General features: G+C 31.1%; 5 protein-coding genes across 6 annotated transcripts in view; 1 reads left to right on the top strand and 4 right to left on the bottom strand.

Annotated features, from left to right (window-relative positions):
- LOC125812544 (phenylacetaldehyde reductase-like) overlaps positions 1-8,589 on the bottom strand; it is a 140,267-nt gene extending 131,678 nt beyond the window's left edge. Inside the window, exon 1 of the mRNA XM_049492025.1 lies at positions 8,577-8,589. The gene's annotated coding sequence lies outside the window, so the exon portion shown is untranslated. The remainder of the gene's footprint in view (positions 1-8,576) is intronic.
- LOC125812531 (probable NAD kinase 1) overlaps positions 1-11,532 on the bottom strand; it is a 129,195-nt gene extending 117,663 nt beyond the window's left edge. The window contains exon 1 of the mRNA XM_049492005.1: positions 11,529-11,532. The gene's annotated coding sequence lies outside the window, so the exon portion shown is untranslated. The remainder of the gene's footprint in view (positions 1-11,528) is intronic.
- The window catches only part of LOC125812533 (glucan endo-1,3-beta-glucosidase-like), a 55,556-nt gene extending 43,898 nt beyond the window's left edge, over positions 1-11,658 (bottom strand). Inside the window, exon 1 of the mRNA XM_049492010.1 lies at positions 11,600-11,658. Within this exon, the coding sequence (XP_049347967.1) occupies positions 11,600-11,621 (22 nt within the window). The 5' untranslated portion in view covers positions 11,622-11,658. The remainder of the gene's footprint in view (positions 1-11,599) is intronic.
- The window catches only part of LOC125812543 (phenylacetaldehyde reductase-like), a 186,777-nt gene that overhangs the window by 142,822 nt on the left and 29,572 nt on the right, over positions 1-14,383 (bottom strand). The window lies entirely within an intron of this gene.
- The window catches only part of LOC125812540 (glucan endo-1,3-beta-glucosidase A), a 74,049-nt gene that overhangs the window by 36,015 nt on the left and 23,651 nt on the right, over positions 1-14,383 (top strand). The window contains exon 3 of one of the 2 annotated variants that reach the window (XM_049492019.1): positions 4,441-4,495. The exons of the other annotated variant lie outside the window; for it this stretch is intronic. Within the exon in view, the coding sequence (XP_049347976.1) occupies positions 4,441-4,468 (28 nt within the window). The 3' untranslated portion in view covers positions 4,469-4,495. Of the gene's footprint in view, positions 1-4,440; positions 4,496-14,383 lie in introns of those variants that run through there. 2 annotated transcript variants of the gene reach the window in all.

Genomic DNA, 14,383 nt, shown 5'->3' with positions numbered 1-14,383 from the left:
GAAAAAATTCGAATTTTATTAGTTTGATTTGGTTTATAAATTTAAAATTTTTACACAAATGGTTTGGTTTGATATTTGAAAAACCCAAACCAACCCGATCATGTACACCCCTACTAGAAAGCAATATACAAGATGTTTGTTGATTCCAAGCGCTGTCTGCATAAACTACTTGCCTTGATTGCAATATTTCTTAGAAAGTTACCATAGGACTTTCTAATTGCAAACCATACTTACTCGAGTCATACTTAATTGAAAGCTTATTAAAAAAATCGGAGTAGTATTAAGTGAGCAACCATAATTCTATATGTCTAATCAGTCAATCATGCTACCTAACAAACCCCACTATTTCATTATCATAAATATGACTTTTTCTAGATGAGCCAAGTAAATATGGCGTTTTGTTCAAGTTCATTGTATCGTGATTGGTATTGTCTTCATTAATGGGGTTGTGTGGAATACTTATTTTTCCAAAAAATATAGAGAAAAAGAAAATGGGAAACGAAATTAAAAGATGGAGAGTTGAAACCTCATCAATAAAATAAATGTTTAGATAGTTAACCAACTGATTTATTAAGATTTATAACTGTTATGATAAAACATAGCGGTGGTTTCCAATTAGATTTGATATTAGTTTTTTTTTTTTTGTCTTACCCATAGTTAGGTGTTTCACCCAACTTACTATTATTAGCAAAAGATATAAGGCATAACTATTCCTAGACTATGATCAAAATCCTTGAGATTGATGCATCTTAACTAAACTAAGGTCCTATTACCCCCAAATTCATTTTTTTTTTGGTAATTTTATACACCTTTTGGCTTACGTGGCACACTTCGTGACTCCATGTAGTTGAGGCTCGTGAGAGAACAAAAAAATGTTTTTTTGGAAGGTATAATAGGACCTTAATTTAGTTAAAATGTGTTTTTGGATTTTAGTCCTAGTGTAAGGGTTACTTATGCCTTTATCTCAGATTTGATGAAGATGAAAAATGTATAAGAAAGGAAGAAATATATAATAAACAAGAATAATTAATTTTAAAAATGATTTTATCTGACTTAAAATTAAATTAATCGAACTTCAATATAAGTAACGAATCTCGTACATGAAAAACAAGAAAAAATATGCTCAATTTGAGCTTTTTCCTCGTATTGAATGGAACCAGCCATTTATTATCGTACAATTCATTGACTCCATCACAGTACTAGATTTGAACTTTCTACATAATTTTAATATTTTCTTCATATGGACCAATATTACATTATTATATACTTTAATATAATATTCCATGAAGTGTTTCACAGGGTATGACTTGGTATTCTATACAAAATTATACTTTTAATTAACATTTTCTTCCTTGCCCTCTCCTTCTTGTCTACTCTCCCCGTGTTAAATTATGTGATGGTGTTTAACAGAAATATACAATTCAATAATATTTTTTTAAAAAAAAATATTTGTGGTCAAAACAGAGTTGCAGAGGGAAACCGATTTGAATTTATGTCAAGGCGTTCAACTACAAAAGCCATACATGCATCTTATAAGAAATTGTTGGATCAATACAATATAGAAACAAAAAAAGGGAGTACTTACACATGGTAATTATTAACCTAAAAAGATATATGATAAAGTCGCCCGGGATATCTTTTGGAGATGTTTGGAGTTTAGTGGTGTATTTATGGCTTACATTAAGGTTTATTAAAGACATGTATGTGGAGAGAAAACCTGAGTTAGGACCGTGGGAGATGACTCAAAATATTCCTTGATATCGTGATGGGATTGCACTATGGATTAACCCTTAGCATATTCATTTATGCCTAAGTGATGAATATATTGGCATTATATATTTAAAAGGAGGTGTTGTGATGTATGTTATTTGCAGATGACATAGTATTGATTGACGAGTCGTGTAGTGGAGTTAATGATAAATTGAAACTTTGGAGAGCACCATGGAGTCTAAAGGTTTTAGGTTAAGCATGACTAAGATAGAGCACCTCGGAGTGCAAGTTTGGTGACGTGAGGCATGAGGTAGAGTTGGAAGTAAAGATCGATACACTAGTAATATATACCCAAGAGAGAAAACTGCAAGTATGTTAAGTCTATAATTTAAGGAAACTGAGCAATTGATGATGATATTGCACACCGTATAGGAGCGGTGTGAGTGAAATAGAAGCTCGCCACTAGGGTATTAACGTGTGATACAAATGTGTCGTCAATGATTAAAATATAAGTTTTACAGACCGGTGGTTAGACCAACATTATTGTATGAGGTTGAGTGCTGGCCAATCAAGAATATCCACATTCAGAAGATGAGGGTAACAAATATGAGAATGTTCATATGGATGAATGGACATATAAACTAAGAGAGATATGATTAAGAACAATATTATACATGCCGGGATAAGGTGAGAGTGACCTCCATGACTGAGAAGATGATGGAAGCGAGATTGAGATGATTCAAACATATGAAGACTAGGAGTGAGTTGTATTAGTGAAAAGGTGTGAGAGGTTGACTATAATATAGAAGTCTATTTGAAATAATTATCTATCCTGCAAAAATAGAGATAAGGTATGCATACATATGGTGTCGTTTAAGTTAAAGCTCATTTAGGAACCAAAGGGTAAAACACAAGACTTGTTCCTAACATGAAGGCAAATTAAGTACTCAACTTCACATTGTTGGTTGTTTTCCATATATTAAATGGAATCAACCATTATTTTTTATTTTCCATCACCTACCACTAGATTTGAACTTTCTTCATCTCCACTTGGACTTGGTTATTCTACTAGACTAAATTTTACTATTCATTAAACTTCTTCATAGGGCAACTTGACTTGGCTTTTTTCCACACTACCTTTCTTGGTCTTCTTCTTCTTATTGCCTATATAAGAAGCAATCTTATGTTTCCTTAACACACAATTTCACCTCTAACTATTTCTTACTCTTCTGAATTCCAATTTTGCTATGGCTTTTCTAAGTTCTCTTGTATCCCTTTTACTTGTTGGGCTGCTAATCCAAATTACAGGTCTCTCTCTTCTTACATACACACACTCACGTATAGACAAATTCTACGCATTTCAGTACTGAGCTCGTTATATTTAAAATTTTGGGTTTTCACCTACTATTTGTTTCAATTGTAGTAACGTTTTATACATATATTTATGCCCCGCGTTAGAAGTACTAAATTCAAATGAATTATACTATTGCTTGTCTCATGCATGCATATTTACTTATAAATGTCCTATTAAATAACACTACATATTTATTTTTATAGGAAGGTGCAGTAGGCCCTATTGATAAGGACATTAAAAAATAGGTTTAATAGTCTCACGCAATTGTGACTTCTACAAATAAGTTATTTATGGATATATTAACCAACCATTAGAGTATTTTTAGTGTTTTATTTTGTGTATAATGGTCAGTACTAAAGATTCACATTATCAATATCAACTTGTTTTCATTGAAGCGTTATTATTGTTGTTATTATTATTATTTTGACATTCTTTTTTTGTCATAATGTAGGAGCGCAGTCTATCGGAGTATGCTATGGAAAAATTGCCAATAATTTACCATCAGATCAAGATGTCATAAAATTATATAATGCCAATAACATCACGAAAATGAGAATTTACTATCCAGATACAAATGTCTTTAATGCCCTCAAAGGAAGTAACATTGAAATAATTCTTGGTGTCCCAAATCAAGATCTTGAAGCCCTAGCCAATCCTTCAAGTGCCAATGGTTGGGTTCAAAATAATATAATAAGTCATTTCCCAGATGTTAAATTCAAATATATAGCCGTTGGAAATGAAATTGATCCCCGTACAAATACCGGTCAATATACACGATTTGTTGGTCCAGTAATGGAAAATATTTACAACGCGTTGTCATCAGCAGGATTGCAAGATCAAATCAAGGTCTCAACATCGACATATTTAGGGCTCTTAACAAACACCTACCCACCAAGTGCTAGTATTTTTCGCGAAGAATACAAAAGCTTCATTAATCCCATAATACAATTTCTAATACAAAATAAACTTCCACTCTTAGTCAATATTTACCCTTATTTTGTCTATAGTAATAACATTAACACCGTTTCGCTTCCTTATGCACTTTTCAACCAACAAGGGACAAATTCTGTGGGATATCAAAATCTTTTCGATGCCCTTTTGGATTCAATGTATTTTGCTATGGAGAAACTCGGAGGACAAAATATTGAGATTATTGTATCGGAAAGTGGTTGGCCTTCTGAGGGACACCCTGCAGCAACTTTGAAAAATGCGAGGACTTATTATACGAATTTGATTAATCATGTGAAAGGAGGGGTTGGAACACCAAAGAAACCTGGAAGGACCATAGAAACTTATTTATTCACCATGTTTGATGAAAATCGAAAGGAGGGAGAAGCAAGTGAGAAACATTTTGGACTCTTTAATCCTGATCAGAGGCCAAAGTATCAACTCAATTTTAATTAATGATAGCATATTATAATTAATATATAGATATTTATATTATATATGAATAATAAGGAAAAATGGTATGTTTTTATCTTTCAATAAATGATGGTATATTTAAGGGAAAATTGTATATAATAGCAAATTATTAATTCAAATTAAATGCTATAAATATACTTTGATTTAATTGTACCCTATAGCAAACTATTGTTATTTTCGCCACTCTCCCTGGTGGAATCTCGCTCGCTACTCTCGTTTGGTGGCAGTCTCGCTCGCCTCTCTCGCTTTTATACAAACACAAATGTATAAAATGTGTTTGTATTTGCATAAAGCGAGAGGAAATTGTATATATACATATATTTTCGTTCCCCTCTCTCCCCTCTCCCAGATCTCGCTCGCCACTCTCTCAAATCTCGCTCGCCACCCTCGCCTCTCTCGCTTATACAAACAGAAACGAAATGTATAGATTGCGCTTCTGTTTGTATAAAGCGAGAGAAAATTATATATACACATGCAAATACATATATCTTCGTCCTATACACTTATAATTATACAATACAAATATTTTCCTGCCCAGTTTTCTTTTGCCTTTCTCTCTTTCTCATTTTATACATACACAGATTATACAATTGATCTTTTGTATACAACTGCTTTCTTTTGTATATGTATAGCGAATTATACAACTCTCTTCTTTGTATATGTATAGCGAACTATACAACTGTTTTTTTGTATATGTATAGCGAATTGTACATATATATGTTTGCTATGGAGCGCAATTATGCAAACTTTGCTATAGCATACAAATATGAATTTTGTGTTTGTTATATGTGAAAGTTACTCTATATTTAATTAATATGTAGTGAGAAAATGTATGGCCTCTTTTGTGTTCCTTGATATCAAAATTAATATTATGTATTTTTAATAAGATATGCATTTTAATTGAAAGGATGTGTCCTTTCATTCTTTGGTTATAACCTTCAATTTTATTTAAATCTAACTTCTGAAGATTGCAACGTAACTTTTACAGAGTATCTTATTCTACAATTTTCCTCAAAGAATTCTTTTATTCTCCAAAAAATCAAATTCATATTATCAAAACTTCATCTTTGTGTTCTTATAAATAGATTTTCCTAACTCTCTGTTTCAATTTGTCTGTCTGATTTTGATTTGACATGAAGTTTAAGAAAGTAAAGAAAACTTTTGAATTTTGTGAATTAATTAAGGTATGTAGATACCAACATATCCTTTAATTTTGTGATCTTAAACTATCATATGGAAAGTTAAAATTAAAGAGTTGCCAAAAAAGGAAAGAAACACCCAAAAAGTACCTTAGCATTCCAAGTTTATGTCGAAGGCCAGAGGCGTATACGTGAGGGGGTCACCGGAGTCACGTGAACCCATGTTCCTCTCCTGAAATCATATGTAGGAGCACAATCTATTGGAGTATGCTATGGAAAAATTGCCAACAATTTACCATTAGATCAAGATGTCAAAAACCTATACAATTCTAATGGCATTAAAAAGATGAGAATTTACTATCCAGACACAAATGTCTTCAATGCTCTCAAAGGAAGTGACATTGAAATAATTCTTGATGTCCCAAATCAAGATCTTGAAGCCCTAGCCAATCCTTCAAGTGCCAATGGTTGGGTTCAAAATAATATAATAAGTCATTTCCCAGATGTTAAATTCAAATATATAGCCGTTGGAAATGAAATTGATCCCCGTACAAATACCGGTCAATATACACGATTTGTTGGTCCAGTAATGGAAAATATTTACAACGCGTTGTCATCAGCAGGATTGCAAGATCAAATCAAGGTCTCAACCACGACATATTTAGGACTATTAACAAACACCTACCCACCAAGTGATAGTATTTTTCGCGAAGAATACAAAAGCTTCATTAATACCATAATCAAATTTCTAGCACGAAATAACCTCCCACTCTTAGCCAATATTTACCCTTATTTTGGCCATATTGATAACACTAAGGCTGGGCACCGGACCTGAATGGGACCACCGGACCGGAACGAACCAGTACCGGATCGGAACGGGACGGTTTGACCGGGTTGTTGACCGGTACCGGGATTAACCGGACCGGAACTATCGGGATGGAGGCTCAGTTCCGTCCCGTCCCACTATATACCGGGATGGAACCGGGACGGACCGAAATGGACCGGAACGGAACGGGATGGGATAAACGGGACGGCACATATAGCTATTTCAAAAAATAATTATTTTTTTTGAGTTATTTTGAATTACGAAAATTCGAATGTTTTTTTTATTTTTCTAAGCTATATTAGTTTATAGTATTTAAGTTTTAAAATTTATAATAATTTTACTTAAGTTTATTTTAAAGATTTTTTTTTAAATTTTTACGTATATAAGTTTGTAAGTTAAGTTTAATAAAGTTTTTTTTTTAGTTTTTGAGCTTATGTAGTTATGTTATAAGTTTTAAAGATTTGAATCTTTTGAAGTTTATAAGTTATTAAGTTATACTTAAAACTTGTAAGTTAAATAACTTAAGTTTGTAATTTAAAAAAAAAATAAATAAACAAAAAAGAAATGCTAATAAAAGTAAATAATGACAAAAATATTATTTTTTATTTTAATTAAAAATGATTTACCGGGACCGCACCGGAACGGAACCGAAATGAACCGGGATGAACCGGTACCGGTATACCGGTACCAAATCATGGTACCGTTCCGTTTCGTGTACCGGTTCAATGTATCCCATCCCGTCCCGAATACTACCGGACCAGAATGGTACCGGTACAACCCGTTCCAGTGCCCAGCCTTAGATAACACTAAGGACATTCCTCTTTCTTATGCACTTTTCAACGATAAAGGGACTAATTCTGCAGGATATCAAAATCTTTTTGATGCCCTTTTGGATTCAATGTATTTTGCTACGGAGAAACTTGGAGGACAAAATATTGAGATCATTGTATCGGAAAGTGGTTGGCCTTCTGAAGGACACCCTGCAGCAACTTTGGAAAATGCACAAACTTATTATACGAATTTGATTAATCATGTGAAAGGAGGGGTTGGAACACCAAAAAAACCAGGAAGGACTATAGAAACTTATTTATTCGTCATGTTTGATGAAAATCAAAAGGATGGACAATCAAGTGAGCAACATTTTGGACTCTTTTATCCTGATCAGAGGCCAAAGTATCAACTCAATTTCAATTAATGATACCATATTATAATTAATATATATAGTGCTATGAATAATAAGGAGAAATTTATGTCTTTCTCCTCAATAAAATGATAGCACATACCTTATAATTAATATGTGTTGACAAATCTACGGCCTATATATTGTGTAACCTTGATATCAATATATGTTATATATACTTAAAAATCCATTTGACTTTATGTTATATTCAACCTGATTAAGTACCTAGAATTACTGTGTAAATATATAATTATAACAAATTTCAAGTAATTTATAAAGAATTTTTATTTTATTTACCAATTTTTAAGACTATCAATAGTTTAGAAACAAAACTAATAATTTGAACCCAATCCGGGAGTACTTTCAATACTTTTCTTTAACATTAAAGAAGTACACCGTTTTTTCTTAGTACTGCTTAATTTTCAAATTGAAATAACTGAGTAAGGCAGAAAAGATGGAGACTTGCAGTTTGTACTTACTGTATTTTGATGTACATTGAACTCTAATTTCAAACATGGATACTTTCAATTTACACTTGATATTTTGATTCATGGAAGTTTCAAAAAAACTAAGAACACTATAACATGCAAACAGTTACTTCCTCCATTTGCTTTTACTTGTCGGGTCCGGAATCAGGAATTGGATCCTAAATTGGAGTTGGGAGTTGTGTGTTGGATCAAAGTAGGTGTTATAGTATTTGATCAAATATTTATACCTTAATGTTCAATATTTTCTTTTTACTACCAAATATAAAAAGTTAAATAAAAATTCTACTTATTTTTTAAAATTATTTTTATTAAAAAAAAATTCTCTTCCTACCAAACCCACTAAAACCGTTTATGAGAACTTATAAAACTAGGACACTACGTAACAATTCAGTCACTAGCAAATTTTAATTTTAAAACTAATTAATCCCACCTTATGAGAACGTGTCTGATCATGAATTTTTTTTTTTTTCTAGAGTTGAACATGAACTTATGTGTATGGTTATAAAATTTCAAATAACAACTTCAAGTTGTTTTTCACTTGTAGTGACTCACAAAAAGTAAAAACCAATTTTACGTTATATTCATGAACAAATACAACTAAATCAATTCTCAAATATCTTTTTTCATTTAAAAAAACATTTTTTTTCTCAAATTCGACAATAAAACATGCGAGTTACATAGCTAATTTTGGTTGATGCAGGTGTCACACTCCTATTTTTAAGCACTAAAATTTCAAATTCGGTCAAAAATCAGGTGTCTAACTCTAGGCAGAGTTAAATAGCTAGTTCTGAAGTGGTATGATATCAATAAGGCTTCTTGGTCTTATGCTGGATGGGGAGACTTTTTGGCTGTGGAGAACAAAAGCTATTATTTGATGCAGGAATACCATGAATTTCCTCCAACAAACATGCTAGCAATCAATTCCCAGTTGAAGGAATTGGTTAAAAATGGTCAGTTAGAAAATGCACGTCAGATGCTTGACTATGAATAAGTTTCTATGATCCTTCCTGGTTTCTTTGGTGTTCCAACCCCGCTTTTTACATGATTAACCAAATTCCTATAATAAATTTGAGCATTTTCGAGAGTTGCTGAAGGGTGTCCGTTAGAAGGCCAGCCAGTTTCCGATACAACAATCTCCACATTTGGTCCTCCAGCCTTCTCTATAGCAAAATATATGTAGAATCCAAAAGGGCATCGAAAAGATTTTCATATCCTATCGAATTTTCACCTTGTTGGTTGAAAAGTGCATAAGAAATATCACTCCATGTTATAAATATGGCCAAAATAAGGGTAAATATTGGCTAAAATTGAAAGGTTATTTCGCTCTAGAAATTCAATTATAGGGTTAATGAAACCCTTAAATTCTTCGCGAAAAATACTATCTTTGGGTGGTAGGTGTTGGCTAACAACCCTGAATATGTTGCAGTTGAGACCTTGATCTTATCTTGTAACCCTGCTGCTGATAACGCATTGTAAACATTTTTCATCACGGGAAGAATAAATTGCGAAAGTTGACCGTTAGATACTTCATTTCCTATAGATAGGGGTGTACAAAATCGAACCGAAAATCGAACCAAACCGCAAACCGAGTCAAACCGAACAAAAAACCTGACTAGTGGTTTGGTTTGACTTTGTTTGGTATTGGAAAAAAAAAAAACCAACTATATTTGGGTTGGTTTGGTTTTAACTAAAAAAACCCAACCCGAGACCAAACCAACCCAACATTATATATGTAATTTTAAAATTTTATTTTATACATAAAAATATTTACATTGATATAATTTTAAAATATTTCTTATACTATTTCATAGTTTTTATCTTTTAATATATTATTTCAAGTTTAAAACTTAGAATTCGGAATGGTCCAATAAAGATTATAGTTCATAGATGTTGATAATTATAATAAAACTTAAATCAAAATCAAATTAATACTAATGCAAAAAGAAAATCAATTCAACACTAAGAATGACAATAATATTGAATATTGATTTTTTAGTTTTACATTGGTTTAGACAATTAAAATACATAATCTAATTTTAATTTTCCTTAAATATTTAGTAATGTAACTAATACTTATTAAACTTATTTTAGCATGATTTAGTACTTTTAAATAATGATCATTTTCATTATGACTTTGCAATATTTATTTTATATGATGATTTCAATATTATTTTTTATTGAATATTTTAGTGTCATCACTCATTTCATATTTTGTGCTATTTTCTTAAGAAACACCTTAGATAATTGTATTTTGGTTGGACTAAAGAAATATTTGGAGCACAAGTTAATTATATGTTTGTATGCAAACTTTACGGAAAAAATCCAAAAATCTGAGGTTTATTAGTTTGGTTTGATTTATAAATTTAAAAATTCGACACAATGGTTTGGTTTGGTATTTGAAAAACCCAAAAAAATCCGAATTTTATTAGTTTGGTTTGGTTTATAAATCTAAAAATTTTGCACAAATGATTTGGTTTGATATTTGAAAAACCCGAACCAATCCGGTTATGTACACCCCTACCTATAGATATATATTGAATTTAACATCTGAAAAATACTTTTATATATTATCTTGAACCCAACCATTAGCATTTGAAGGATTGGTTAAGGCTTCAAGATCTTGATTTGGGACATCAAGAATTATTTCAATGCTACTTCCTTTGAGAGCATTGATGACATTTGTATTTGGATAGTAAATTCTCATTTTTCTGATCCCATTGGCCTTGTATAGATTTATGACATCTTGATCTGATGGTAAATTGTTGGCAATTTTTCCATAGCATACTCGAATATTAGAATATGCTCCTATACATTGAGGGAAAAGAAAAAGAAAATCGTGTCAAAATAACAATAATGACATATTCAGTGTAATTTCACAAGTAGAATTTGGGGAAGATGTGTGTACGTACGTAGCCTTAATTACTCGTATCTTGTGAAAGTAAATAGACTATTTTCGATAAAGTCTCGACTGAAGTAAATCATAGCCAAGAAACAAGAAAGAGAAAATGATGTCAAAACACACTCCAATATTAGGGGAAAAGAAAGAGAAAATAAAGTCAAAACAACAACAACAAAAACGTATCCAGTGTAATTCCACAAATAAAATTTTAGGAACATGGTGTGTATGCACACAATCTATGTACTCTTACCTTATGAAGTTAAAACGACTGTTTCCAATAGAGTCTCGACTCAAGTAAATCATATACAACAAGGAAATAGCGAAAAAAGATTGTTAGACAAAAACAAAATAGTTTTATATTCGGTTCTTATAACAATACCATACAATAATCAAAAGATATAATATGATCCGAGTAACCAGAGTTAACATAAATATAACTAGAACCATATATACATATGAAAAAAAGATAGAAATAAGTATATATACAATCGATCAATAACAATTCTAAATTCAACAATTCTAATTAATGAATTTGCATTTATCGCATGTGTACGTATGTGAAGAGAAAGAAAGAAAAAGACCTGTCATTTGGACATTGCACATCAACAGCCCAACAAGTACAAAGATAATTGCAACCAGGCCACTTTGATAAAAAAAATAATGTAGCACAGAGCCATAGAAAAAAAATTGGAACTGTAAATCGTATATCAAAAAACCATTTTATTATTACTTCTTTTATAGGAAAACATCAAAAACCCTTTTTTTTTTTGTTCGATAGTGCTGTTTTTTTTTTTTTTTACTATAGCTACAAAAATAAAGTTGGAGAGTCCAACCAAGTGAGGCACTACATGGTATAATAGTGCAATTTTGTCAAAATTAAAGAAATTTTGCACAAATTCTAACCTAAAAGGGATGGAGGTATAATAGTACAAGGAAAGAAATGGATTGTATTTAATATATTTGCATGATGAATGTTTATTAGATTATCATAACACGACACATGAAAATACAATTAGGTCTATTTTGATAAAAAGAACTTACACATATTTACTCATTATTTGTCTTTTTTTTTTTGAAGTATTAATTTAAGTGATTGTGCTTATATTGGTGTATTTTAATAATTAAGTGAATTTCGAGCTAAATGATCAAGGAAACCACCAAAAATAAGCCACGTCTGGTCTTGGGGCAGAGCTTGAGCCAAGAGGGTTAACCCGAATCTTATTTAATAAAAAAATTATACTATTTAATAAGTTCAGATTTTTTGTATTCTATAAATATATTCTAGAAATTAATTTGAACCTTTGAATATACTACTGTGAGTTAGGTACAATTTTTGTATGCACATATGATATTTCTATATTCACTTGAAAAGTCTTGAACTAGATGTTCCCCACATCTTCATTAGCTAAAATTGAATAGTATTTGTTATAAAATAATAATAAAAATACAAGACAACAAGAGAAGTTGAGAAATAATATTCCAGAGAGGAAAAAAAAAAAAGAAAGAAAGAATTTGATGTACAAATCAAAATGAATTGATGTAGTTTTCTATTTTACCCTTAAAGAAAAAAATTTGTTACGATTTTTAAGATTATTCTGTAAGCGCCTAGCTTGATAACAAGGTATCTTCAAAAAGTTGCTACAAGACTTTTTTGAAAGTTGTTTGCATAAATTATTTTGGCAAGTTATTTATTTGCTATAAGATGTTTGTTGATTGCAAGCGCTGTCTGCATAAACTACTTGCCTTGATTGCAATATTTCTTAGAAAGTTACCATAGGACTTTCTAATTGCAAGCCATACTTACTTGAGTCATACTTGATTGCAAGCTTATTAAAAAAAAAATCGGAGTAGTATTAAATGAGCATCCATAATTCTATATGTCTAATCAGTCAATCATGCTACCTAACAAACTGCACTATTTTATTAGCACAAATTGATAGGGCAAAAAGTATGACTTTTTTCTAGATGAGCCAAGTAAATATGGCGTTTTGTTCAAGTTCATCGTCTCGTGATTGATATTGTCTTCATTAATGAGGTTGTGTGGAATAATTATTTTTCAAAAAATATAGAGAAAAAGAAAATTGTCTTCATTAATGAGGTTGTGTGAAATAATTATTTTTCAAAAAATATAGAGAAAAAGAAAATGGGAGACGAAATTAAAAGATAGAGAGTTGAAACCTTATAAATAGTTAACCAACTGATTTATTAAGATTTATAACTGATATGATAAATCATAGCAGTGGAATTTCCAATTAGATTTGATATTAGTTTATTTTTTTATCTTACCCGTAGTTAGGTGTTTTACCCAATTTACTATTATTAGCAAAAGATACAGAGTTGAGATAAAGGCAGGGTTAATACCTCAGATGGTCACTCAACTATCCACTTTTGCCTCAGAAAGTCACTCAACTTTTAATTTTCACTAAAAAGTCACCATGTGAGTGACTTACTGAGAAAAGATTGGATAGTTGAGTGACCATCTGAGGTGTTAACCCGATAAAGGCACAACTATCCCTAGACTAGATCGAAATCTCAGAGACATACCTTAACTAAACTAAGGTCCTATTAACCCCAAACTCATTTTTTTGGTAATTTTACACAACTTTTGGCTTACGTGGCACACTTTGTGACTCCACGTAGTTGAGGCGCGTGAGAGATGTTTGGATGCCATGTAAGCCAAAAATGTGTACAAAATTACAAAAAAAAAAAAAAAAAAATTAGGGAGGGAGGGGGGATAATAGAACTTTAGTTTAATTAAGATGTGTTTTTGTAATTTCGGTCATAAGGTAGGATCTACTTGTGCCTTATCACATATTTGATGAAGACGAAAAATGAATAAGAAAGGAAGAAATAAATAATAAACAAGAATAATTAATTTTAAAATTAATTTTACTTGACTGAAAATTAAATTAATTAAACTTTAATACAAGTATCAAATGTCGTACATGAAAAATAAAGAAAAATTATGCTCAATTTGAGCTTTTTCCTCGTATTGTATGGAACCAGCCATTCATTATCGTACAATTCATTGACTCCATCATTTGAACTTTCTACATATTTTAATATTTTCTTCATATGGACAAATTTTATATTGCTATATACTTAATAAAATATTTCATGAAGTGCTTCACGGGGTATGCCTTGGTATTCTATACAAAATTATACTTTTAATTAACATTTTCTTCCTTGCCCTCTTCTTCTTGTCTACACTCTCCGTGTTAAATTATGTGATGGTATTTAACGGAATATACAATTTAATAATATATATTTTTAAAAAGTTTGTGGTCAAAATAAAGTTGCAGAGAAAAACCGATTTAAATTTACGTTAGGGCGTTCGACTACAAAAGCCATCCATCTTATAAGAA

This window comes from Solanum verrucosum, unplaced genomic scaffold (assembly GCF_900185275.1).
Source record: "Solanum verrucosum unplaced genomic scaffold, falcon-dt-bn FXZP01000120.1, whole genome shotgun sequence".
In the NCBI taxonomy this organism is placed as follows: domain Eukaryota; kingdom Viridiplantae; phylum Streptophyta; class Magnoliopsida; order Solanales; family Solanaceae; genus Solanum; species Solanum verrucosum.
Note: the sequence above shows the minus strand (reverse complement) of the source record. Positions and strands in the feature narration are given on the sequence as shown.